We start from the raw sequence: 26,726 nt of genomic DNA, 5'->3' as shown, positions 1-26,726 counted from the left end.
AAGAACGGATCACAAAGATGCGGATCCCATCAAAGAGCCATAAATCCCATCTCTACTAGCGCGCCCTGCTCGCACTGGTTCTTTGGGGGAGGAGGGCAGAGGACTCTGGCTGTGCGGGGCGTGGCATTACAGTCTAGCTGCTATCGGTTTTCTAAGCAAAGTCTCTGTTCCAAGTTCCTGGCAGTTTCAAAAGCTTATGAAAAACCTACATCATCATGTCACAGAGCGTTAATCTCGCGATAAAAAAAATTATCGCCGTTAAAATTGAGTCAAGTTAACGCGTTAATAACGCGACATTTTTGACAGCACTAATTTATATCCCTCATCATGATCATGATATGTAGATCTACACACACAGAAACGCTCGCAGAGCCATAGCTGTGACTCGAGTCAGCCGTGGAGCTTAAAATTGTGACATCAGTTCATGGTATATCCAGGATAGACCATGACTGACTCACACCATATCCTTTTTTTTTTTGACATCATTAGATACATTGCTTAATCAATGGCGGAACTATTTTATGTCATGTGAGCCAATCCCTGCATGGGAATTTTTTGATGAGGGATATAACGCATGTTATGCGTGTTCCAGTAATGTCTTTTACATCCTTAATAGTGGACAATATTTAAATGTAGGGCGCCCTTTAGGACTAATCACTGTGGAAGTGTTCAGTATTTATGTCCTACGACTCTAGTTGTAGGACATAAATTACCTAACTTCCTAACTTCTAAAATAAAACAAGCGTCATCAGGAGGTGATGTACCCCCCCCCCCCCCCCAACCACCACCACCAGTCCCCAAATGAAACCCCACTCCAAATTTTCCGCAGTTGAATTGTTTGCCATGGAAATATGGAAGAAAAAATAAAAATGACAGAAATCCTAAAATGTCAAAAGGCACAACTCCTCTAGTCACTTAACATAACTGTGAGGTTTCGTGAAAAACATTCAGAATAGTTTTTGAGCTATTTGCCGGAAACTAAAATGTTTACAGATGGATGGACAGGGTGGCAGCTACTGTATATTCCTCCGCATTACAGTGCCTTGCAAAAGTATTCATCCCCCTTGGCATTTTTCGCGTTTTGTTGCCTCACAACCTGGAATTAAAATGGATTGTTTGAGGGTTTTCATCATTTCCTTTACAGAACATGCCTACAACTTTGAAGATGTGAATTTATTTATTTTTTATTGTGAAGCAAACAACAAATAGGACAAAATAACAGAAAACTTCAACATGCATAACTATTCACCCCCCTAATGTCAGTACTTTGTAGAGCCATCTTTTGCAGCAATTATAGCTGCAGGTCACTTTGGATAAGTCTCTATGAGCTTGCCACATCTAGCCAGGGCTCTACAGTGCGCACATTTCACTCGCATTTGCGAGCAAATTTTTCGGCATGCGAACAACGGAAAAAAAAAAACGCGCATTCGTGCGAGGGCTTCTTGCGGCCGACAATTTCGGAAAGCACTGAGCACAGACGCGACGAGTTTAACATTCTAAAATGTATCAAACGTTAAACTGCAAAGTATGTAAATCCAGCGCTGGATAGCCTACCTAATATAGTGTAACGAGTAACGGCCTGTATTGTTGTAAGTGTGTGTGTTCAGTGTTGTGTACGTGCGTGTGTGTTGTGCCTGCGCCTTGCTCCCTGTCTGTAGTTGCGTGCATTGCCTCTGTCTTGCACTGCGGTGATTCCCACGGTAGCCGGGGGGGGGAGAGTGAAAAAGTTACATTTTTTTTTGCCGTTCTGCCATGCTAGTGCGTTTTACCGGGACATGAGATTTCAGCATTTTTATTCTTCTCGGTCTGTAGCTTGAATAAGTTTAGGCTACTGAATAACACTTTCAGTTAAAGTTGAGTCTGGTGCTTTTGTGCTGATGCTACAATAGCCTACCATCACAATAAACATCCCCCGTAACATTTCCCGTTTTCTACTCATCTTTCTGTGATTGCCCTTCTTTCCCACGGTTGTATGTTGTGGGTGTGGCATTAGGTGGGAAAAGTGCTTTTTAGGGATTCATCAGATCATTCAACTGAGAGATAACTGAGAGCTGGTTCAGACCGAGCTGAGAAATATATTCGCTATGCAGAGAATAACGGCGTTTTTTAAAAGCAATGATGGTGGAAACAAGAATAAAAGAACGGACGAGGAAGAAAGTGTAGTGAAGAAAGCTAGAACGACGGGACAAGGTGCGGGAAAATTATATAATGAGATGGAAAGCACACACCCCAGTGCAAACATTTAGATGGGAACATACAACACAGCAGAAAAACAAATAATATACAGTATATACAAATGGTGCATGTCACAACACAGCAGAAAAACAAAGAATATATACACAACTGGGCGTGTTGAGTTGCAGATGTTAATTGCACATTAGTTATAGAAACTCAGTTCAGCTACAAAACTCAGGATATTGCACTGTATTTGGTATTGCATTGTATTGGGTATGGATGTAAAAGTGTAGAAATATAAATATAAAATATACAAAAGCTATAAAAAGTAAAAAGTTGCTCTGTGAGGTTGCACTGTAATAAGTATTGCACTGTATCAGGTACGTGTGAGAATATTGTCCTTTTAGGTCCTTGTTGGCGCATTGCTGCACCTGCCAGAAGTGGCATCAGTCAGTGCATGTAATTAGCCTTTTTCACATTACGTCACTTGCAGAAGAACCTCACATCCGTTTTCAGCCTTTTGAATGGAAGAAGAGGCGGCATGCTAATCTGCTGGCTAACAAGTAGCAACCATAGAAAGTCAGTAAACTTCCTTTCCAAAACAAGGCAGATAGGTGACTGGAATGGTCGCTAACAATACGTAATGATAAACAACAATGCGCAATATTATTATCAATCTTATCTGTGAATGACACAGTTTTGTGAACATATGTTGCCGCCGTATACCTCTTCTTCCATTCAAAAGGCTGAAAACAGATATGAGTTCCCCTGCAAGTGATGTAATGTGAAAAAGGCTAATTGTTCAAGGTGGTTATGGCCTGTGGGAAAAAAACTGTTTTTGAGTCTGTTGGTCCTTGCTTTGATGCACCTGTAACGCCTGCCTGAGGGCAGCAAGTCAAAGAACTCAGAGCCAGGGTGGGAGCTGTCCTTGATGATGTTGTTAGCTCTACTGAGCTCTGCTCTCTGTTTAGCTACTGTTTGTTCATTCATTCAGTTGTTCGTTATTCATTTGTTTGTTCATTCATTCATTCTCAATTGAATTTTGCGTTTTATGTGTTGGTGTATCTAAGGTTTGCGCTGCAATAAACCTTTAAAATGAAAACCTACTTGTGCTTGTGCCCCCATTTTTTCCCTGTGCTCCTAAAATTTTTAACTTAGGAGCACGTGTGCTCCTGAAAAAAAAAAGTTAGTGTAGAGCCCTGCATCTAGCCACTGGTATTTCTGCCCATTCCTCAAGGCAAAACTGCTCCAGCTCCTTCAAATTAGATGGGTTCCGCTGGTGAACAGCGATCTTCAAGTTATGCCACAGATTCTCAATTGGATTGAGGTCTGGGCTTTGACTAGGCCATTCCAAGACATTTAAATTTTTCCCTTTAAACCACTCCAGTGTGGCTTTAGCAGTATGTTTAGGGTCATTGTCCTGCTGGAACATGAACCTTCATCCCAGTCTCAAACCTCTGGCTGACTCAAACAGGTTTTCCTCCAGAATTGCCCTGTATTTAGTGCCATCCATCTTTCCTTCAGTCCTGACCAGCTTTCCTGTCCCTGCAGATGAAAAATATCCCCACAGCATGATGCTGCCACCACCATGCTTCACTTTAGGAATGGTGTTCTCAGGGTGTTGGGTTTGCATCACACATGGTGTTTCCCATGATGGCCAAAAAGTTAAATTTTAGTCTCATTTGACCAGAGAATCTTCGTCCATGTGTTTGGGGAGTCTGCCACATGCTGTTGGGCAAACTCCAAACGTGTTTTCTTAAGCAATGACTTTTTTTCTGGCCACTCTTCCATAAAGCCCTGCTCTGTGGAGTGTACAGCTTAAAGTGGTCCTATGGACAGATACTCCCATCTCTGCTGTGGAACTCTGCAGCTCCTTCAGGGTTACCTTTGGTCTCTGTGCTGCCTCTCTGATTAATGCCCTCCTTGCTCGGTCTGTGAGTTGTGGTGTGCGGTCCTCTCTTGGCAGGTTTGTTGTGGTACCATGTTCTTTCCAGTTGATGATGATGGATTTGATGGTGCTCTGGGGATCATCAAAGACTTCGATATTTTTTTATAACCCAGCCCTGACTTGTACTTCTCAACAACTTTGTCCTTGACTTGTTTGGAGAGCTCCTTAGTCTTCATGGTGTTGTTTGGTTAGTGGTGCCTCTTGCTTAGTGGCGTTGCAGCCTCTGGGGCTTTTCAGAAAAGGTGTATATATACTGACAGATCATGTGACACTTAGATTGCACACAGGTGGACTTCATTTCACTAATTATGTGACTTCTGAAGGTAATTGGCTGCGCCAGAACTTTTTAGGGGCTTCATAGCGAAGGGGGTGAATACATATGCACATGCCAATTTTCAGTTTTTTATAATTTTTTTAAAATAAATATATATTTTTTTCTCATTTCACTTCACCAACTTAGATTATTTTGTGCAGATCCATTACATAAAATTCAGATAAAAAAAATTTAAATTGCAGGTTGTAATGTAATAAAATAGGTAAAAAGCCAAGGGGGTGAATACTTTTGCAAGGCACTGTATATGCTGGGGGGATAATAAATTAAGATTTCCTTCTGTAATATGAATTTGTGCAAATTCTATCTGTCAGATCTTATCTGAGAATGTAAGATGGAAAGTTTGTAATATTTATAATAAGATCCAATGAGAGAACCTGATGTTTGTTGAGTTCAGCCACACGCAGACTCCACTCCTCCTCCGTCATCTCCTCATCACCAGTTCCCGGCTCGAGAGCTGGGGTTTTCTCTGTGGACAGAATTTTCATTACAATAATCATCTCATCTCATTATCTCTAGCTGCTTTATCCTGTTCTACAGGGTCGCAGGCAAGCTGGAGCCTATCCCAGCTGACTACGGGCGAAAGGCAGGGTACACCCTGGACAAGTCAGTATTTGATACTAAAATAAAACTATACGTAAAGAGGAGAAAATGAAAGGCGGCAAATTTAATTCATACCAACCTCAAATTCTGTGTGCGACGTTTCACAATCGTGTTAAACCTACCATTATCAAAGTAAGATTCTCCCCCCACTCTTTCTGACCTACATATCTTTTACAACTCTCCGAGATATCACACGCTGCCTTCAGATAAGGTCTGAAGCCACATATTAACTTCTTGTAATAAATTCTTTTTATACTCCAGAATCCGGGGGGATTCATACTTTTGCTCTCAGTTGTAGCTTTATTAATATTCCATTGTTCCAAAGATATAACAAGAAAAAACGGTGAAGTACGGACAACAGATGTGGATCGCATTTTGAGATAAAGCTCATGTCTTTGCATGTGGAATGACAAACTGAATGACGTTTCAATGCATTCTTGAATAAATATGATACGAGTGTAAAGGAAGCATCTGAATGTCTAGTGTAAAGACTTTCACTTAATTCACATTTTAAAAACGCTTCATCTTTGACCCTGATATTTTGAGAGAATTGTTAGCTCAGTGATAAGGGCTACAGATTCAGTGGTGTAGGAAGAGTAGGAAATTGAAATCTGTGCTTTTAACACTCAAAAGCACAAACGCATGCTTGTGATCTATACACGGCAGTGTTTACAGTGTACAGGAGAGTTTATTTAACCAGAAATCAAATCAATTCACCTACATATGCATCTGAGAGGGAATATTTCCTCAGCAGATCTCAGGACAGCGCTGACACTGCATTACTTCTACAAGGTCTCGAGACAAAAACTTTAGTCAAGCTTTATTTCAGGTTTGGTTCTACCAGGCTTTCAGGTTTTCAGAATGACGTTACATTTCTAACTGATTGTGTGTGATGAGTCTTACCGTCACAGGTCATGGCAGTGCAGACCCAGTTGCCGCATGCGCAGACACAGAGGTTACAGTCCACCTGAGTCTCTGCACCATCTTCATAGGTCTCATCCTCTAAAGCACACTCTGTAACACACAACACACTAATCACCCACCCTCCAAAAAATTCTCTCTAACACACAACACACTAATCACCAATCCCACAAAACAGTCTCTCTAACACACAACACACTAATCCCCCACCCCAAAACAGTCTCTCTAACACACAACACACTAATCACACATCCCAAAAACATCATCTCTAACACGCAACACACTAATCACCCATCTAACAAAACATTAAGTATAACACACAACACACTAATCCCCATCATCCAAGCATTCTCTATAACAAATAGCACACTAATCTCCATCCCCAAAACATTCGGTCCAACACGCAACGCACCAATCCCCATCCTCCAGAACATTCTCTCTAACACACAACACACTAATTCCCCATCCCCAAAAACATTATCTTTAACACACAACACACTAATCCCCAATTCCCCCCAAATATTGGTATAACGTGCAATACACTAATCACATATCATCCAAAAATTATCTCTAACACATAACACACTAATCCCCATCACCACAACACATTCTCTCTAACACACAACACACTAATCCCCATCCCCAAAATAGTATCTAACATACAACACACTAATCACCCAGCCACCAAAAACACTCAGTCTAACATAACACACTAATCACCCACCCTCCAAAACGTTCTCTCTAACACACAACACACTAATCACCCTTCCTTCAAACCATTCTGTAAGGTAAGGTAAGGTAACTTTATTTGTACTCAAAGGTAGATTTGGTTGCAGGCAAAAGTAGCAAAAGCTTACACAGACAACAAAATACTGACCCACAGCAAACTTATACCAACAGCCCAGTACTGGACAGTGACAGCGGACAATAACAAAACAAAACAATCCAATAATCACACACAATCCAATAATCGCCATCATCCAGAAGACAACACAATAATCACCCACCCTTCAAAACTTTCTCTGTGACACACAACACACTAATCACCCATCCTTCAAAACATTCTCTATAATACACAACACACTAATCTCCACCCCCCAAAGCATTATCGGTAACACACAGCACACAAATCACCCATCCGTCAAACCATTATACGTCACACACAATTCACTAATCCCCACCCTCCAGAACACAAGCCACACGAATCACCCATCTTCCAAAACATCCTCGGTAACACTCAACACACTAATCACCCATAGCCCAAAGCATTCTCTATAATGCACAGCACACTGATCACTCCATTCTCCAGAACACACAACACACTAAATCACCCATCCTTCAAAACATTCTCTCGAACACAACACAATAATCACCCACCCCGAACTGCACAACACACTAATCACCTCATCCTTCACAACATTCTCTCAAACACAACACACTAACCACCCATCCCCCCCAAACTGCACAGCACACTAATCAGCTCATTCTTCACAACATTCTCTGTTACACACAATGCACTAATCACCCATCCTCCCAAACCCTTGGAACCTACTTAAATTAAGAACGTTGCTAATTTAATAAATGCTCCTATCTCCAATCAGGCCGACTTCCACAGTCTGTAATATTGATGTGTATTATGTTCGATCTGCACGTCTGCCCTTTACAGCTGTATAAAGAGTATATAACGGCCTATGAACCTGAGATCATGTGCACACTGTGACTGACTGCTGCGCTTCCTCGGACTGTCTGTACCTGCAGTAACTGTACAGTCTGTACGGAGAACTGCTATCTACACTAACGATCCCAGTAAACAACCTTCCCAGGAATCGGCTTGGCATTTTACAGAGTGAAGTTCGGATTGCACATGACATCACGCCTAGTCCCTTTATAGAACTAGTAGGAGTTTGACCGCTCTCCTTCCATCTTGTCTGGCTCTCTCGTCCGCTGAGTTAATATTTTTTTCTTGTCTGTTTTCCCATCTGGTGATGAGTTTTCGTTAGTAACCAAATTCAAGACTATGGCTGGATAGAACACTCACATTGTTCCTCCCCCTGAACTCTCACCTACTTCTACCAGAGCAGAGCAGCGCTGTGTGTGTGTGTGTGTGTGTGTGTGTGTGTCTTACTCTTCTCTGGAGGGTTGAATCCTGGACGAAGGCAGTTGAGGAACTCATCAAAGCTCAGCTTCCAGTCAGCGTTCTGGTCTGAGAGCTCGATTAATGCGTCCACACACAGACTCCTGACACACACACACACACACACACACACACACACACACACACACACACACACACACACACTCTGTGATACTGCACTTTGCTTTAATTATTACATTCAAATTACAATGCAGCATTACATTTACAGCAATACAATACTAAAATTCCCAATATATCTTCAACTCAGTTATTACAGTTATAATAATATACGTATTAATGGAAATAGCTGTGTGTGTAATGGATGTAAATATATATGTACTGGATATAGACGTGTGTGTGTGTGTGTGTGTGTGTGTGTGTGTATTACGTGTAGTGATGTGTGTATTAGGTGTCTTAGTTTCAAATTTACAAACATCGAAGCTTTTATTTCATCTTACGACAGCACAGCTTAGTCATTTTTCTGGCGAGCAAACTTTTCCCTTTTTCCACAGTGCAGGATGAAAAGCTTTATATCCAGCTGAACACACACACGCACACACACACACACACACACACACACACATACGCACACAGGAAGCGACAGCGTAGGAGTGGAATGTCTGGCTGCTGTATGGAGGGATTGTTGGCGAGGATTTTTCCCTTCTGTTTCTCTTCACACACACACACACACACACACACACACACACACACACACACACACAAACAGAGGCAGTGTGTACCCACATGACCCCGACTGTAACTTCAACACACCGTCTCTATTAGCTTTGGGTGTAAAGCAAGGCAAGGCAAGTTTATTTCTATAGCGCATTTCATACACAGTGGCAGTTCAATGTGCTTTACAGAGGTAAAAGCAAAACAGTAAACAATAGAAAATAAAATTATATAAAATAAATGGGGAAGAAGAGAGAAAAAAAAATTATTAAACAATAGTAGAAATAAAATAAAATGAAGTAAAAGTTAGATCTGATTGGGTTAGGCCGCTGCAACATATCAGAGAGGTATTCAACACGCATATTTACACGCATTATACATGACAATACCATGGAAAACACAAGTTTTATTTAATTCCTTTAGTAATAAATTACAATTGGCAAAGTTCAGTGATGGAACGAGTTATGAGGCCTGAACCGCTATCTTCAAACTGGAGTTTATCACTGGCACGGATTTAAGGTGGGGTGCACCCGGTGCACGCCGTCCCGTACACACACACAAAAAAAGTTTTAGTACACGGCTATTTGGAATTATGACTTGATTGTACTGCAGATACCGAGATATGCCCGCTGTTTATTAATTAATAAGGTTTAAAAAAACAAAAACAAAATAAATCATTATGTGGAACTGAGCTGAAGAGTTTATGGGATAAATTTATATTTAATAGTAGGTCCTAGCTTAGTTTTTTTCACTTGTGACACGAATACAGTGAAAAGCAAGCTGGGTGAGTCCTGTTGGATTTGAACAGGGCGCGGAAACTTTGTGCATTGATATAATAACACACTGTACTCCCAGACTGCATGTAAAGGGTGTGCGCCATCCTTTTATATTTATGGTATCATTAACGCGCATGTTCACAAGCCAAAATGATAAGATGCTGCAGCAAGTTTACTGCACACACACACACACACACACACACACACACACACACACACACACACACACACACACGAGTTGGCTGTCCAGCTACTGCTCGTATTCATTAACCCCTTGGCAGCCACCCATAATTAATTGTAATGTGCCGGGTATAGAGGACAAAAATAGGTCAAAATTGGGATATTTTGAGGTGGCATGGTGGTGTAGTGGTTAGCGCTGTCGCCTCACAGCAAGAAGGTCCGGGTTCGAGCCCCGTGGCCGGCGAAGGCCTTTCTGTGCGGAGTTTACATGTTCTCCCCGTGTCCGCGTGGGTTTCCTCCGGGTGCTCCGGTTTCCCCCACAGTCCAAAGACATGCAGGTTAGGTTAACTGGTGACTCTAAATTGACCGTAGGTGTGAATGTGAGTGTGAATGGTTGTCTGTGTCTATGTGTCAGCCCTGTGATGACCTGGCGACTTGTCCAGGGTGTATCCCGCCTTTCGCCCGTAGTCAGCTGGGATAGGCTCCAGCTTGCCTGCGACCCTGTAGAACAGGATAAAGTGGCTACAGATAATGAGATGGGATATTTTGATAATCTTTCTCTAACTTGTTCAGAACTTTACATTTTTAATATTTGTATAGAAAAATCACAAAAAAACACTGTTGTAGAGTAAAAATAATTTTAGCAATCAAAAACAACGGGTCTTGTCAATGAGAACCTGTCCATAAGCATGAATTACTAGTACTTGAAAACACAATGTACACCAAGGGTCCATGTATTCCAAGTAACTGGATACCATTTTTATGATGGTCTTTGGTATGACCCAACCATGAATAGAACTCGCGATCTCCCGATCGAGAAGCGCACACGCTAACCACTAGGCCAACTCACGGTAATGTGCCATGTAAGGTACATAAAAGGAGGTGTTTATGACGAGTAGCGTACGTCATAAGGCACAGTGGTAAAAGATTTCATGACGTACGTGACTCGTCCAAGGGCACTGAAGGGGTTAATAGGGCATCCCTAGACTCACTATACCCTGCGTATGTATATGGGACACGTGCCGTTTGGGGGATGAGCCTCACTTAGATTTTTATGACAGCGGCTGGGTAGGTCTGTGAGAGATGTTGATTTTTGCAACAGCAAATCTGAAGAAAATCTGCTTGAAATCCCCTGAGTTTTGGGAACTAAGACTTATTATATGACTTGTTCACATGCAGCTCACACAATCATTGTATCGTTCTCTCAGTCTGTTAGACTCAGGAACTCGGACTGCAGTTCCTGACTTTGTATTATAGACATGCAACTCCTGCAGTCTTTGTTTTCTTGATATTTCAGTATTAAGCTCTGTCTTAAGTGGCCCCTGACATTCCCTCAGTGTACCTGGATATATTCACTGTCTTATATGGACACTGAATGTCCTGAGCAGGAGCTCAGATTCCAGTGGCTAAAATAGCAATAATTTATTGATTATAAGGTGTTTTGTGGTCAGTGTCATGATACGACAATGCAGCTTTCATCAATATGACCATATCTCATCTCATCTCATTATCTCTAGCCGCTTTATCCTTCTACAGGGTCGCAGGCAAGCTGGAGCCTATCCCAGCTGACTACGGGCGAAAGGCGGGGTACACCCTGGACAAGTCGCCAGGTCATCACAGGGCTGACACATAGACACAGACAACCATTCACACTCACATTCACACCTACGGTCAATTTAGAGTCACCAGTTAACCTAACCTGCATGTCTTTGGACTGTGGGGGAAACCGGAGCACCCGGAGGAAACCCACGCGGACACGGGGAGAACATGCAAACTCCGCACAGAAAGGCCCTCGCCAGCCCCGGGGCTCGAACCCAGGACCTTCTTGCTGTGAGGCGACAGCGCTAACCACTACACCACCGTGCCGCCCCAATATGACCATATATCAGTTGTAATTATGTTCTATGTATATACCTGCAACTCGGACAATATCATTGTCAGTGACTAATAAAATGGTTTTGAAAGTTCCTAGTTTTAAAACATATTTTTGATATGGTAATTTTCTTTAAGAGATTTCATTTACAACATGTCTCTGACAGCTCAAAACGCATCTCCGGGCATTTAAAAACTGCAGAGGCCCCCGGACCCCCAGGCTTACTGGGTTGATGCTCCCCTTCCCATTTTCCTGGATCCGCCCCTCTGTCATCTTGTCTGATAGTAATAGAAACAGAAGTCCTTCTCTTAAAGTGTCAGATCCTGAACCAATAATTAGACCCTACTCTTAACACTGTATGTCCTAAACAGCATATAAACACTATCACACCAGTAAAACTCCATACGAGAGCACACTGGGTCTACAATTCAACATTCAGCAACTGCAATGTGTTAAATATTTATATGCATAAAACTTCTTTTTTACAACTTTAAAGGAACAGTCCACCGTACTTCCATAATGAAATATGCTCTTATCTGAATTGAGACGAGCTGCTCCGTACCTCTCCGAGCTTTGCGCGACCTCCCAGTCAGTCAGACGCAGTCAGACGCGCTGTCACTCCTGTTAGCAATGTAGCTAGGCTCAGTATGGCCAATGGTATTTTTTGGGGCTGTAGTTAGATGCGACCAAACTCTTCCGCGTTTTTCCTGTTTACATAGGTTTATATGAGCAGCGATATGAAACAAGTTCAGTTACACAAATTGAAACGTAGCGATTTTCTATGCTATGGAAAGTCCGCACTATAATGACAGGCGTACTAACACCTTCTGCGCGCTTCGGCAGCGCATTGATATCTGAGCTCCGTATCAATGCGCGCAGAAGGTGTTAGTACGCCTGTCATTATAGTGCGGACTTTCCATAGCATAGAAAATCGCTACGTTTCAATTTGTGTAACTGAACTTGTTTCATATCACTGCTCATATAAACCTATGTAAACAGGAAAAACGCGGAAGAGTTTGGTCGCATCTAACTACAGCCCCAAAAAATACCATTGGCCATGCTGAGCCTAGCTACATTGCTAACAGGAGTGACAGCGCGTCTGACTGCGTCTGACTGACTGGGAGGTCGCGCAAAGCTCGGAGAGGTACGGAGCAGCTCGTCTCAATTCAGATAAGAGCATATTTCATTATGGAAATACGGTCGACTGTTCCTTTAAATAAGCCATGAACATACACTTAGGTCCATATATATATTTGGACACTGACACAAATTTTGTTTTTTTTTTTACCTGTTTACTGAAACATATTCAAGTTATAGTTATATAATGGACATGGACATAAAGTCCAGACTTTCAGCTTTCATTTGAGGGTATCCACATTAAAATTGGATGAAGGGTTTAGGAGTTTCAGCTCCTTAACATGTGCCACCCTGTTTTTAAAGGGACCAAAAGTAATTGGACAATTGACTCCAAGGCTATTACGTGGGATGGTGTGGGCAATTCCTTCGTTATGTCATTCTCAATTAAGCAGATAAAAGGCCTGGAGTTGATTTGAGGTGTGGTGCTTGCCAGGGGCGTGTTTAGCATATTTTTGGGGGTGCTCAAGCACCCCCAAAAACGAGCTCAGCACCCCCTAGCTCAGTACCCTCAGAAACACTGCTTTTGGACGTAATTTTCAGAAATAAGTGCCCTTGCGCACTGCGCAATGAATGTGTGCGCGGGCGTGTGTGTGTTCTTGAATTCACCTGTTACGTGATAGTTCTATGAGCAGTAAAATCCCTCTCCTCCTTGCGTCCCCTCTGATTGGGTTGCCTGTCCGCGCGAGTGCTTGCTATGACATGGTGTTTTTTTTTAACTGGATTCCACGCCGATGAGGAACTCGAAGTAGCACCTGAGTATTACTGGCATAGCGAGATGTGAAGCAGGGGCGATTTCTCAGAGACAACAAGAGAAGCCGAGCTTCCCCTAAAATTCTCTCCCCAAACTGCGGCATCTACGACGTTGAATTCTCATTAAAACAATAACTTGCATAACATAATATATGCCCAAGATTGTATTTACGTTCATAACTATCCTGTAGCTTATTTGAGTGATGTCTGACGAACTTGCAGTTCACTACGAGAATCACCTTTGCTGCCAGGCTGTAACCAGCGTTGCCAGATACTGCTGACGTTTTCCAGCCAAAATATGTTCAAAACCCGCCAAAATGCACTTAAAACCACCCAATCTGGCAACACTGGCTGTAACCTTTCTTATTTCAATGGGCTCTATGGCTGGCAGCCGGGTATCCGTTGCAGTCTATGAGAGGGCTCTGAACAGCCAATTTCGGCTAGTTGTTATTGGTTAAAATCGACAAAATCGTCACTTCCAGGGAAGCCGGGCTTCTCTGGGACTAAACGAGACAGTGGGAGGGACAAGAAGCCGGGCTGATGAAGGATTATTGGAGGTAGTGTTTGAAAGACATGAGGAGGGCGGGCTCTGTACTTCGGCGTCAGCGAGGAACACGGAAGCATGATCAGTCCCTAGCGGATGTCGAGAAAGTGTAGTCGTGTGCCAAAGTGCTGTCCGACTTTCTTTTCATATAAACGTTTCTTCTCATTGATGTCTCTGTACATTACTCTGTAAATAAATGTAAATATTACTCGTTGTGCTCCGTTAACTTTCATCCATTCTATCAGTTTGATCATTCGCGAATTCACTCGTTTATTTCATTTGTAGTTCAATCTGGTTGTAGGCTAGCTGGAGCCTTATTGGGATCTGCAGTGCTAGCTGCTAACAGAAATTGGTGAAGTCTCTGGAAAGCACAACCAGCTGGTATGACAGGGTCACAGACCATTTTCTGGAAAAGGAGCGGAGGGCAGAATTTGTGTATAAATAGTGTTCATGTTCATGAATCTGAAGTGTGTATATTGTTCAGTAATGTTAAGAGAATGGTGGGCTCTGTGTTATAGGTTATACCTGGGTATAATATTCAAGGTTCTGTGTGTTGCATAGCCTACCTGGTTATGAATTTCCAGACTGTGTTGCAGATGTTGTTCAAGGATGTGTTGCACAGCTGGGTGTTGTGTTAAAGACTCTGTGTTGCATATCAGGGTATGATGTTCAAGGCTCTTCGTTGAATAGCCAGTGATTTTTGGATGTTTGATATTTTTGATTAAGGATATGAGGCACTAGCCTGGCAAGCCAGACTATAACATGAAATGTACAAGCAAAAATACTTTCTGCCACTAGGTAGGGTTGTCTAGTTCACTATGCTAATGGGGCACACTTTTCTATGCTTTGATATCCGGCCTACAGGTTTTACGATGAATGCGTAAAATGGGCTTCCCGTTTTAAAAACCAGCAGCCGCCACTGATGTGAAGGTACGGACTAGAGTTACAATTGTTAAACACAACACAATAATATGCATAATGCAATATTGATGTTCCCTGGTCTATGAACAGAATGATACATTTATCATCCATATGTGACCGCTCACCGAATCCAGGGACACATGTCGGCCGAAACGAATCCGAGATAATCGCAAAAGAAGCATTTTTTTTTTTAAATTTGTGATTTTTGTTTTTTTCCATCATGTGCAAGTTGAGATCTTGAAGAATGCAATCAGTATTTCAGATAATAGATTGTTTTGTTGGAAAAGCATACATTTTTTGTTGCAAATTGTCTCATTTTTGTCAGGACTGTAGCCTGCTGGGGGGTGTGGGTAAATTACCATATGGGCCATTCACATGATGATTTAAGTCTTTTGTTTTGTTTTTTCGCGAATCAGCTGTATGATCCGAGCTGAGCGCATGGCTACTTAACTGCATACAGGCGTGTGATTTCACTATGGAATGAGTTACTAAACAGAGCGCAGAGGAGCAAACACCGCGAAGCAAACAGACACTCGGTATTTACATCGGAGATCACCATTTCTAGCAAAAAAAACGCAACCTCGTTTTCCAGATTGAATGGAATACTTGAATGATCGGATGATACACGGACCGTTCTAGGATTACTTTCCATCGGAGGAATTGCTGTGTGCAAGGCGCCGTTTCTTTTTCTGATGGTGTAAGTTTATTAATCTAAGGCTGTGTGGTTATTTTTGCATGTAACGGAGAGTGTTGTGGTTTGGTTAAGCCTAGGTCACAACCGGACGTACGATTTTTTGGCCGTGTGATTTTTGGCGTTTCCCAAATCGCTGCGTTTTTTTTTTTTTGTTCATGGAGAAAGACACGCGTTGGCCGTAAGTTTGTCTTGCAACCTGAAAAAAACGTAAGCGCCTGTAGAGTTTGTTTGACATGACAAAGAACCTCTGCGGCCGGTCTGCGGCTCGAAAATCAGCACATCACACGCGCGCTCTCGTGTGTTTCATGCGCGCTCTCCGTGTGTTTCTTGCGTTTTTTGCATGTAGACTGGCCGTAGGAGCGCGTACTGTACGGCCGGTTGTGACCGAGGCTTTACATGAAACTAGTGTTGTGTTAGTTGTGTCATCATCGTGCTATCTTTCTTTCTTACGCTGTGAGTAATTTTTCAACCACAAAACGTTAAAGTATACTTTAGGACTTATTTTTTGTACTTCATAATTGTGTTGGGCATACTTTGCATGGAAGGAAAATTGATGTGGTGATCTTTGTTTACATGAAAGTAGTATCGTGCTAGCTCGTAGGGGGTAGGGCTTTCCTTAATATCATGCAAATGAGCAGCATTATGTGCCCGCCCTACACCCAGAGTAGCTGAGATGGAAAACTTTGAGGGCGATTTTCTCCCTTTTCTGTTTTAAGAGGTATACACTTTCAAAAGGCCACACATTCTTCAAATATTGTCAGATCTCCACATGGAAGGCATCATTGGAAAGCTTAGAAACTGTACTTTCTGAATCTGTCAATAACTCAAAATGCCCCCGGCCAGACATGCGTCCCTGGATTCTGTGATCTGCCACATATCGAGATACTTTTGTGCAGAGCTGTACAAGTGTTATGGTCAGGGCTCGAAATTAACTTTTTTTCTTTGTGTCCCCCAGTGGTCCCAAATTCTGTGTTGTATTGTCCCGAATGGAAGCAATAGTGTCCCCATTTTTTTTCCTCTCTGAAATAACCAGTGGTTAATATTATCATATGAAGTTACTATTATATTTGTAACTATGCGATTTTGAACCCTTTATATCATTTTTACAATAAGTCACAAGACACAAGTGACACATGTCCTATACATCATCTACTTCAAAATTACAGTTATTGCATTTTCAGTTTATTAAACTTTGGCGATCTCACTGTATGAATAGATACCCGTTTATTTAAAGGGGCCAACTAGCTCATTCAGAAAATGTTTCAACTCCCTACATCTGCAGTACACTTTAGTTGAAAATAAGACCCCTTTTATGTTCATTTCATCTACTTATACCTTGAATATCTGTTGGCACTTATAAGGCCAACTTATCATTTTCACCATTACCGTTATCTATTTTTATGAACTTTCCGTTATCCATTACCGTTATCCATTTTTATGAACTTTCCGTTATCCATTTTATGAACTTTCTGTTATCCATTACCGTTATCCATTTTTATGAACTTTCCGTTATCCATTTTATGAACTTTCGCTGCTGGGTGCAAATGTTAGCAACATCAGCATAGTGGCAGGTCCGAGCCTAGTTGTGCTGCTGACTGACTAAACTTTCTGAACTAGAAAGACACCAAGAAAACTCACTTATTCTGTTGAACGGTATCTTCCGTCAATATCATCCACATCATTCCTGTTGTATTTTATAACGTGTCTAACAGTGTTCATTAAGTTCATTCAGTTGCTAGCGTTGCCTGCAGACCAGGCGATGACACTTTGGATCCTGAAGGTCCCGGAGACGTTATGTCTGGGCTTTCAGTTTCTTCCCCGCAGTCGGTCCGCTTCAACCACTTAAGCATTTTTGTTCTGGCAAGAGTCGGCGCAGCGTGTGCGGTAGCAATTCCATTCCAAGTCCATATAATGCGGACTCCGGCCGAAGATTCTAGAACAGAATGCGCTGCTCTGTAGCCTACGGATGCAGGTGCATCGAAAGTGTAGCTACTATGTATTTTTCGCTGTTAACATTTTAAAATTAAAATTGACAAATTAGGTGAATGTCTACGTATGTGTTGCGGCTTTGTAAATAATATTAATGTAGAACTTTTTTTCTAGATCTATTTTTTTCCATTGTCCCGGGATTGTCCCAGATATGATCATTTTGTGTCCCGATGACATTTTTTATGGTCCCCGGGACGTCGGGACACCGTTAGTTTCGAGCGCTGGCTACGGTGCTAGACCACCGTGTGTTAGTCAATTTTATTTAATGTAACATAGCATTTACGTTTGCTTAGATGCTAGAATCGCCCCTGCTGTCAGCTCTGGGGGCTAAGCACCCCCAAAGATCAGATGCGAGAATCACCCCTGGTGCTTGCATTTGGAAGATTTTGCTGTGAAGAAAACATGCAGTCAAAGGAGCTCTCCATGCAGGTGAAACAAGCCATCCTTAAGCTGCGAAAACAGAAAAAACCCATCCGAGAAATTGCTACAATATTAGGAGTGGCAAAATCTACAGTTTGGTACATCCTGAGAAAGAAAGAAAGCACTGGTGAACTCATCAATGCAAAAAGACCTGGACGCCCACAGAAGACAACAGTGGTGGATGATCGCAGAATAATTTCCATGGTGAAGAGAAACCCCTTCACAACAGCCAACCAAGTGAACAACACTCTCCAGGAGGTAGGCGTATCAATATCCAAATCTACCATAAAGAGAAGACTGCATGAAAGTAAATACAGAGGGTTCACTGCACGGTGCAAGCCACTCATAAGCCTCAAGAATAAAAAGGCTAGATTGGACTTTGCTAAAAAACATCTAAAAAAAGCCAGCACAGTTCTGGAAGAATATTCTTTGGACAGATGAAACCAAGATCAACCTCTACCAGAATGATGGAAAGAAAAAAGTATGGCGAAGGCGTGGTACAGCTCATGATCCAAAGCATACCACATCATCTGTAAAACACGGCGGAGGCAGTGTGATGGCTTGGGCATGCATGGCTGCCAGTGGCACTGGGTCACTAGTGTTTATTGATGATGTGACACAGGACAGAAGCTGAATTCTGAGGTATTCAGAGACATACTGTGTGCTCAAATCCAGCCAAATGCAGCCAAACTGATTGGTCGGCGTTTCATAATACAGATGGACAATGACCCAGAACATAAAGCCAAAGCAACCCAGGAGTTTATTAAAACAAAGAAGTGGAATATTCTTGAATGGCCAAGTCAGTCACCTGATCTCAACCCAATTGAGCATGCATTTCACTTGTTAAAGACTAAACTTCAGACAGAAAGGCCCACAAACAAACAGCAACTGAAAACCGCTGCAGTAAAGGCCTGGCAGAGCATTAAAAAGGAGGAAACACAGCGTCTGGTGATGTCCATGAGTTCAAGACTTCAGGCAGTCATTGCCAACAAAGGGTTTTCAACCAAGTATTAGAAATGAACATTTTATTTACAATTATTTAATTTGTCCAATTACTTTTGAGCCCCTGAAATGAAGGGATTGTGTTTTAAAAAATGCTTTAGTTCCTCACATTTTGATGCAATCATTTTGTTCAACCCACTGAATTAAAGCTGAAAGTCTGAACTTCAACTGCATCTGAATTGTTTTGTTCAAAATTCATTGTGGTAATGTACAGAACCAAAATTAGAAAAATGTTGTCTCTGTCCAAATATTTATGGACCTAACTGTAAATAGACCTTCAATGTTCATGTTGTCCAAATGTGTGTATTTTACCTGAGCAGGCGGTTGTTCTCTTCCTCTGCATACGAGTGCAGCTCCACTGCTGACTCGTTGTGCTGGATGAAGCTCAGAAGTTCAGCCGAGTCCAGCTGTGAGTCACCGTTATCGTAGTTCTGCAACATAACCCGAGTGCACACACTTCAGGATGTGTCAAACACACTTAATCAGTGTTTCATGCTTGTCGAACACAGACATGACCCTATGCACCATACAGTGTCGATATCACGTTCCACTTGGAAACGAAACACAAATGGAAACTTCAGAGTCTGGTGAACAACTGATCATATGCTTTTATGCTAAATTGCACTTGTCCAGGTGCAAAACATATGACATTAAATTACCACGAGGTACTGTTGGTGTCTTGGTGGATATACGTACTTTGATCAAGATGAGCTAATCTTGTCACACTAATAATACAACAACTGGAATCTCTGTCTCACACCACATACAGTGTATTGTATTACTAGGTGTGGAATGATAAATCATGGCACGATGCATCACAATGCAAATAACAGTGATATGACTGCAGAAGACGGTCATTTTAGCCGACTTTGGAGCTCTAGTTCCAGATAAAATGGTGCCTTAGACACTGCAGCAAAGCTCATTATATTTCAGTTGATTACTTCCCCCAGTTCAGTGCCTTTGTTTTATTCAATCAAATGTTTGAGAGAATTTATACATTTAAAAAATTTATTTTTAAGATATGGTGAACTTGTTGTACATATTGTTTACAATATTAACCCTCTGGGGTTGAGAGCTTCGCCGGCGAAGCTCGACAGGTTTAGAATGAGTAGGTCATGCATTTACAGTGGTGCTTGAAAGTTTGTGAACCCTTTAGAATTTTCTATATTTCTGCATAAATGACCTAAAACATCATCAGATTTTCACACAAGTCCTAAAAGTAGATAAAGAGAACCCAGTTAAACAAATGAGACAAAAATATTATACTTGGTCTAGAATTTAGAGAGTAAAATTTGGAGTTGGAATGGGAGCAAAGTTACAGAGTAATTGTGTAACAGAGATGGTTGCAGCTCTGAACTGAGTAAAATAGTACAAGAGTTAATTTCAAGACACACTGAATAGAGTCAAAAGCCAAAATAAAGTCAAATACCAGATAAATGAAGGTGTTGTAAAAAGCAGTTTTAGACCCGTGTTGGAATGTGTGAAAAAAACATGACCTTACCCATTGGGACTTGACCTGATGGGATTAAGAGTTGGCAGTGGGAGAGGTTTTCACTCTTCTCAGTGAATGGAATGGAATTTTTTACCCTTCTCATTGAATACCCCTCCCACTGCCAACCCTTTATCCCAAAACAATAGGACATACATTTTTGATGGCCAGTTAATTGTCCAAATCAATGGAGCAGATTTAAGTTTTTGTGCTTGATACATTTCTAAGACTGAACAGAATCACCTCAAGTGACCAAAACAGTTCGACGCAATGGATAGGGTCATGTTTTTTTTTTTTCCACACACCGTTCTAAAACTGCTTTTTACAACATCTTCATTTACCTGGTTTTTTAAAGTACAATCATGTACATGTTGGCTACAGTCATCACCAGAATTATTGGTACCCTTGGTAAAGATGTGTACAAAAAAAAAGTTAATATGTCTTCGTGGCTAATTACCTGGATTTCAGACTGAGAATCTGAGAGAAATCTAAACTTCACTTACTGAACAACATTCAATGTAACTATACTCTTTAACAAATAAAAACATTTTAATAATTGGCTAATTGCTGTGTTATAAGAATAATAAAACATTTCAGGACATTCTGTTACAGAAAATAATCAACTTTATGGTGGTAACAGTAACTATGCTTTGCGTGTTTTTCTTTTTATTCTTTTCTTTTGACAGATTTTATTCTTTACTTGATTAACATGACAATCTACAGTGCTAAAGGTTGTGTCAACTAATACAGTGACAGATATTCAGTTCAATTCAAGCTTAATTTTCAACTTTACAGAAATCTGGATGTAGAATAAAATCCCTAATGAGGAAGCGAGAGGTGACACAGGTGAGGAACAACTCCCTGAGACCACATGAGGAAGAAACTTTGAGAGGATCCAAACTCAAAAGGGAACCCATCCTCTTTCAGATTATCATAAGATTGTGAGACTTTTATTATTATATATATAGTTTTACACACTCAAGACGTAAATCCAGATCATTAATCATTCATGAGTATTACAAAGTGATGAGGTTGGATGATAGCACTTGAGCCTGATGAGCTATTATTCACTGGACTATCAAGCACATTGAGGTTAAAGGCCACAAAAAGCGAGATACAGTTTAGCTGCTGCTATCAGGCTGCACACTTATCATCCCGATGGCCATGAAGAACGGTGAATAAAAGTCTTTTATCCCATCAGCTGTGGCCATTCTCCAAAAGGGACTGCTCAAATACGTCCCGCAGTATCTGCCCACTCAGCACACACTCACCTTTAACTTTATCTCTTTTTTTCATTCATTATTATTATTATCATCTCATCTCATTATCTCTAGCCGCTTTATCCTGTTCTACAGGGTTGCAGGCAAGCTGGAGCCTATCCCAGCTGACTACGGGCGAAAGGCAGGGTACACCCTGGACAAGTCGCCAGGTCATCATAGAGCTGACACATAGACACAGACAACCATTCACACTCACATTCACACCTACGCTCAATTTAGAGTCACCAGTTAACCTAACCTGCATGTCTTTGGACTGTGGGGGAAACCGGAGCACCCGGAGGAAACCCACGCGGACACGGGGAGAACATGCAAACTCCACACAGAAAGGCCCTCGCCAGCCACGGGGCTTGAACCCAGGACCTTCCTGCTGTGAGGCGACAGCGCTAACCACTACACCACCGTGCCACCCTATTATTATTATTATTATTAACATGACATTGTTAATAGACAGCAGCAAGCTCATCCTGAGGGAGTACAAGTCATTGCTGGGGATTTTAATCAAGCATGCTTAAAGACTGTCCTTCCCAAATTTGTACAGTATGTACAGTGCTCCACCAGAGGGATTAACACACTGGACCGTATCTATTCTAATCGGAAGCATGCTTACAAAGCAGTCCCCCTCCCACATCTGGGTCTGTCTGACCATCTCTCACTGCTCCTCATCCCTGCATACACTCCCTTCAGGAAGAAAACTAAGCCAGTCTTAAAGACTGTAAAAACCTGGCCGGAGGGTGCACTCTCCAAGCTGCAGGACTGCTGTCACAGAACGGAATATCCTTGAACAACAAGATTTACAGGGCTTTACTGACATTGTTCTGTCTTACATCAAGTTTTGTATGGATAATGTCACGGTGGACAAGCACATTCGTGTTTATCCAAACAGAAAGCCCTGGATGACAAGCGAAGTTCAGTCACTCCTGAGGGCCCGTAACACCGCCTTCAGGACAGGTGACAAGGCCTTGTACAGTATGGTGAGAGCAGACTTAAGGAGAGGCATTAAAGGTGCAAAGGAGGCCTATAAGAGGAAGGCGGAGGACCATCTGTCAAACAACAACCCACGTCAAGTGTGGCAGTTACTAAAACACCTCCCAAACTGTAAAGACAGCAGCTCTGTGACCATCAGTGCCAACGCCTCACTGGCAGAGGAGTTAAACCATTTCTTTGCCCACTTTGAGGCAACGAGGCCTCACACAGTCTCACACCCCTCACAGACCGCAAGCTCACACACACTCATTCTCCCGGAACATCAAATGAGGCATGTGCTCAGATCTGTGAACACAAGGAAAGCTGCTGGACCAGATGGAGTACCTGGTGACGTACTCAAATCCTGTGCTTACCAGCTCTCAGCAGTCTTCACTAAGATCTTTAATCTCTCCCTGACACACGCCACTGTCCCACCTTGTCTCAAGTCGGCTACTATAATCCCCATCCCCAAAAACTCAACTACCAGCAATCTCAGTGAATATAGCTATTGCCTTGACACCAGTAGTCGCTAAATGCTTTGAGAGACTAATGTCACATCACATTAAAGACTGCCTCCCTTCTGCCTTTGATCCATATCAATTTGCATACAGGGCAAACTGATCTACTGATGGTGCCATCTCCACAGCCCTCCACACTGCCACCTGGAACAGCCGGGGACCACCGTAAGGATGCTCTTCGTCGATTACATCTCGGCTTTTAATACCATCATCCCTGACATCCTTGTGGACAAGCAGGCTGCCCTGGACTTTCCCCCAGCCACTTGTGCCTGGATCAAAGACTTTCTTACAAACCGCCCACAGACTGTCAAGATCAGCGCTCGCACCTCCTCCACCCTCACGCTCAGCACTGGCTCTCCACAAGGCTGTGTGCTGATCCCTCTCCTGTATGCCATCTACACCCATGACTGTACTCCCACCCACCTCACCAACACAATAATTAAATCTGCAGATGACACTACCTTGGTGGGGCTCATAATTGGAGAGGACGAGTCGGCCTACAGGGACGAGGTGCAGCAGCTGGCAGAGTGGTGCGCCAAAAACAACCTGGCTCTCAACACCAAGAAAACAAAGGAGGTGGTCATGGACTTCAGGAGGCACAAAGCTGACCCCGCTCCCCTCTACATCAATGGAGATTCCGTGGAGAGAGTCCACACCTTTAAATTCCTGGGGACTCATATCTCTGAGGACCTCTCCTGGTCAGCTAACACAACAGCCATGGTGAGGAAGGCCCAACAGCGACTCCAGTTCCTGAGAGTCCTCAGAAGGAACAGACTGGAGGAGAGGCTGTTGGTGACCTTCTACCGCTCCACCATCAAGAGTGTGCTGGCTGGCTTTCTCCATCACAGTGTGATATGCTGGCTGCACAGCGGCTGACAAGAAAAAGCTGCAGAGGGTGATAAGGTCAGCTGAAAAGACAATTGGCTGTCCTCTGCCCTCCCTGGATGACATCGCTAGCTCTTGATGCCTCTCCAGAACTAGGAAGATCATTCGTGACCACCTCCATCCTGGACACCACCTACTCAGCCTGTTGCCCTCTCGAAGGAGGTACAGGAGCATAAAGAGCAGAACAAACAGACTGAAAAACAGCTTCTTTCCATGGGCTGTCAGGACACTTAATACACACATGGATCGCTAAAATGTTCTTTGCTATTTTTATGAAGTGCAATAACTTTTAACTACCTTGATTTTATTTATTTGTTTGTTTGTTCCATTTTCATGACATGACCAATACGTTCTTGTTTTGGCGGCACGGTGGTGTAGTGGTTAGCGCTGTTGCCTCACAGCAAGAAGGTCCGGGTTCGAGCCCCGTGGCTGGCGAGGGCCTTTCTGTGTGGAGTTTGCATGTTCTCCCCGTGTCCGCGTGGGTTTCCTCTGGGTGCTCCGGTTTCCCCCACAGTCCAAAGACATGCAGGTTAGGTTAACTGGTGACTCTAAATTGAGCGTAGGTGTGAATGTGAGTGTGAATGGTTGTCTGTGTCTATGTGTCAGCCCTGTGATGACCTGGCGACTTGTCCAGGGTGTACCCCGCCTTTCGCCCGTAGTCAGCTGGGATAGGCTCCAGCTTGCCTGCGACCCTGTAGAACAGGATAAAGCGGCTACAGATAATGAGATGAGATGTTCTTGTTTTTATGTTTTTTATGTGTTTTCATTTTTATGTATGTTTTTGTTCTTATGTGTGTGTTTTTTTTTTTTTAAATACACCTTCAGTACTAAGTACTTTGTGTCTGCTGCACGTCAATTTCATTGTATGGGTGACTGCAATGACAGTAAAGGCTATCTTATCTTATTGTTGTTTAGACTAAACTGGAACTGACTGTGCCATTTGCTTATTTTACAGTATTTTATAGTAATGTATTGTTCTTAATGCCAATTGTTTTGTATGATGCATTTGTCTTTTTGTCTTCCAAGCCAATGCCAAAGACAATTTTCCATTTTATGTAAGTTTAACAGACAACAAAGTAGTCTGATTCTGATTCTAGATATAGTGGTGTCCAAAATCACTCACTCGTTCACTACTCCCTACTCACTATCTAGGGAATTCTATCTAGAGGACTATACAGTGAGCTCATTGGTAAAATGAATTAAAACAAAAAACACTTTCGGACACGAGTCAGCCGCGCCGTTATTAATTACGTCATTACTGTTGCACAATTAAAACGTGCCAGATCAGTTGGCTGGTGGGTTTTCATTCAAAATAATAAACACACGCATGTATTTTTGTGATAAATCCATATTATAGGCTGCTGAGCGTATTTCCTACATTATCAAATACAAAGTAGTTTGCGTCTGCTGCATCTTTCAGCTCTTTTAAATCAAGGCTGAATCCTTTCGTCTTTGCTGCTGAATTTTATTAAATCACATTTGAGGCTTTTGATTAATTCCTCACTCTGCACTCTAACTTTTATTCTTGTATTTTATCTATTTCTATTTTAGCTTATTTTCTATTCTCGTACTATTTTTAATTGTACTTGAATGTCTGTTTATAATGTGTTTCTTCCTCTGTCCGTACACCCCAACACACTTTTTTTTCTTTAAGCGTGACACAATGCATGACGCTTGGGTATATATTGCTTGGTTAGTGCCCATCAGTTCTACACTACTTTTTACAATGCATTGTGGGATACTATGAGTGCACTATATCATCCCCTACAATGGATGAAGTCTTGAAGGCGATCAGACAGACCAGCTCGGGGAAAGCGCCCGGGATGGACGGAATCCCAGCAGAGATCTTCAAATCTGCCGGTCCTGTGGCCCTAGAAGCCTTCACTTACTCCTCACCAGCATCTGGGAAGAAGAAGACCTGCCCAAAGACTTTAGGGATGCCACGGTCGTCTCCCTGTTTAAGAATAAGGGCAGCAAGACTGATTGCGACAACTACCGGGGCATCTCCCTCCTCTCCTTTGCTGGGAAGGTCCTGGCTCGGGTCATCCTCAACCACCTGATCACCAACATCTCAGAAGGAAACCTGCCCGAGACGCAGTGTGGATTCCGCCCAAACCGCAGCACCATAGACATGATATTCACCATCCGCCAGGTACAGGAGAAATGCCTCGAGCAGAATATGGACCTGTATGCAGTCTTTATAGACCAGACGAAGGCCTTCGACACTGAACAGGGAGGCCCTCTGGATCATCCTGTCCAAGCTCGGATACCCAGACAAGTTTGTGAACCTCATACGCCAGTTCCATGACGACATGAACGGTCAGGCTCTCTCAGGCAGAGAGGTATCGGAGCTGTTCGACATCAGCAATGGTGTCAAGCAGGGGTGCGTGCTGGCCCCAGTCCTCTTCAACCTGTTTTTCGCCTGCGTACTCAGCCATGCTGTCAGGGACCTGGACCTCGAGGTGTACCAGCAATACAGGCTCAACGGATCCATGTTCCACCTCCACTGACTGAGCGCTAA

General features: G+C 42.6%; 1 protein-coding gene across 1 annotated transcript in view; it reads right to left on the bottom strand.

The window, feature by feature from the left end:
• Positions 1-26,726, bottom strand: part of fstl1b (follistatin-like 1b) — a 216,913-nt gene that overhangs the window by 9,913 nt on the left and 180,274 nt on the right. Inside the window, exons 7-10 of the mRNA XM_060930408.1 lie at positions 19,383-19,501; positions 8,104-8,216; positions 5,961-6,071; positions 4,832-4,923 (exon numbers count right to left, since the gene is read on the bottom strand). Of these exons, the coding sequence (XP_060786391.1) occupies positions 4,832-4,923; positions 5,961-6,071; positions 8,104-8,216; positions 19,383-19,501 (435 nt within the window). The remainder of the gene's footprint in view (positions 1-4,831; positions 4,924-5,960; positions 6,072-8,103; positions 8,217-19,382; positions 19,502-26,726) is intronic.

This window comes from Neoarius graeffei, chromosome 9, assembly GCF_027579695.1.
Source record: "Neoarius graeffei isolate fNeoGra1 chromosome 9, fNeoGra1.pri, whole genome shotgun sequence".
Classification (NCBI taxonomy): Eukaryota; Metazoa; Chordata; class Actinopteri; order Siluriformes; family Ariidae; genus Neoarius; species Neoarius graeffei.
The sequence above is the reverse complement of the archived record's forward strand: the minus strand, read 5'-3'. Positions and strand labels throughout refer to the sequence as shown.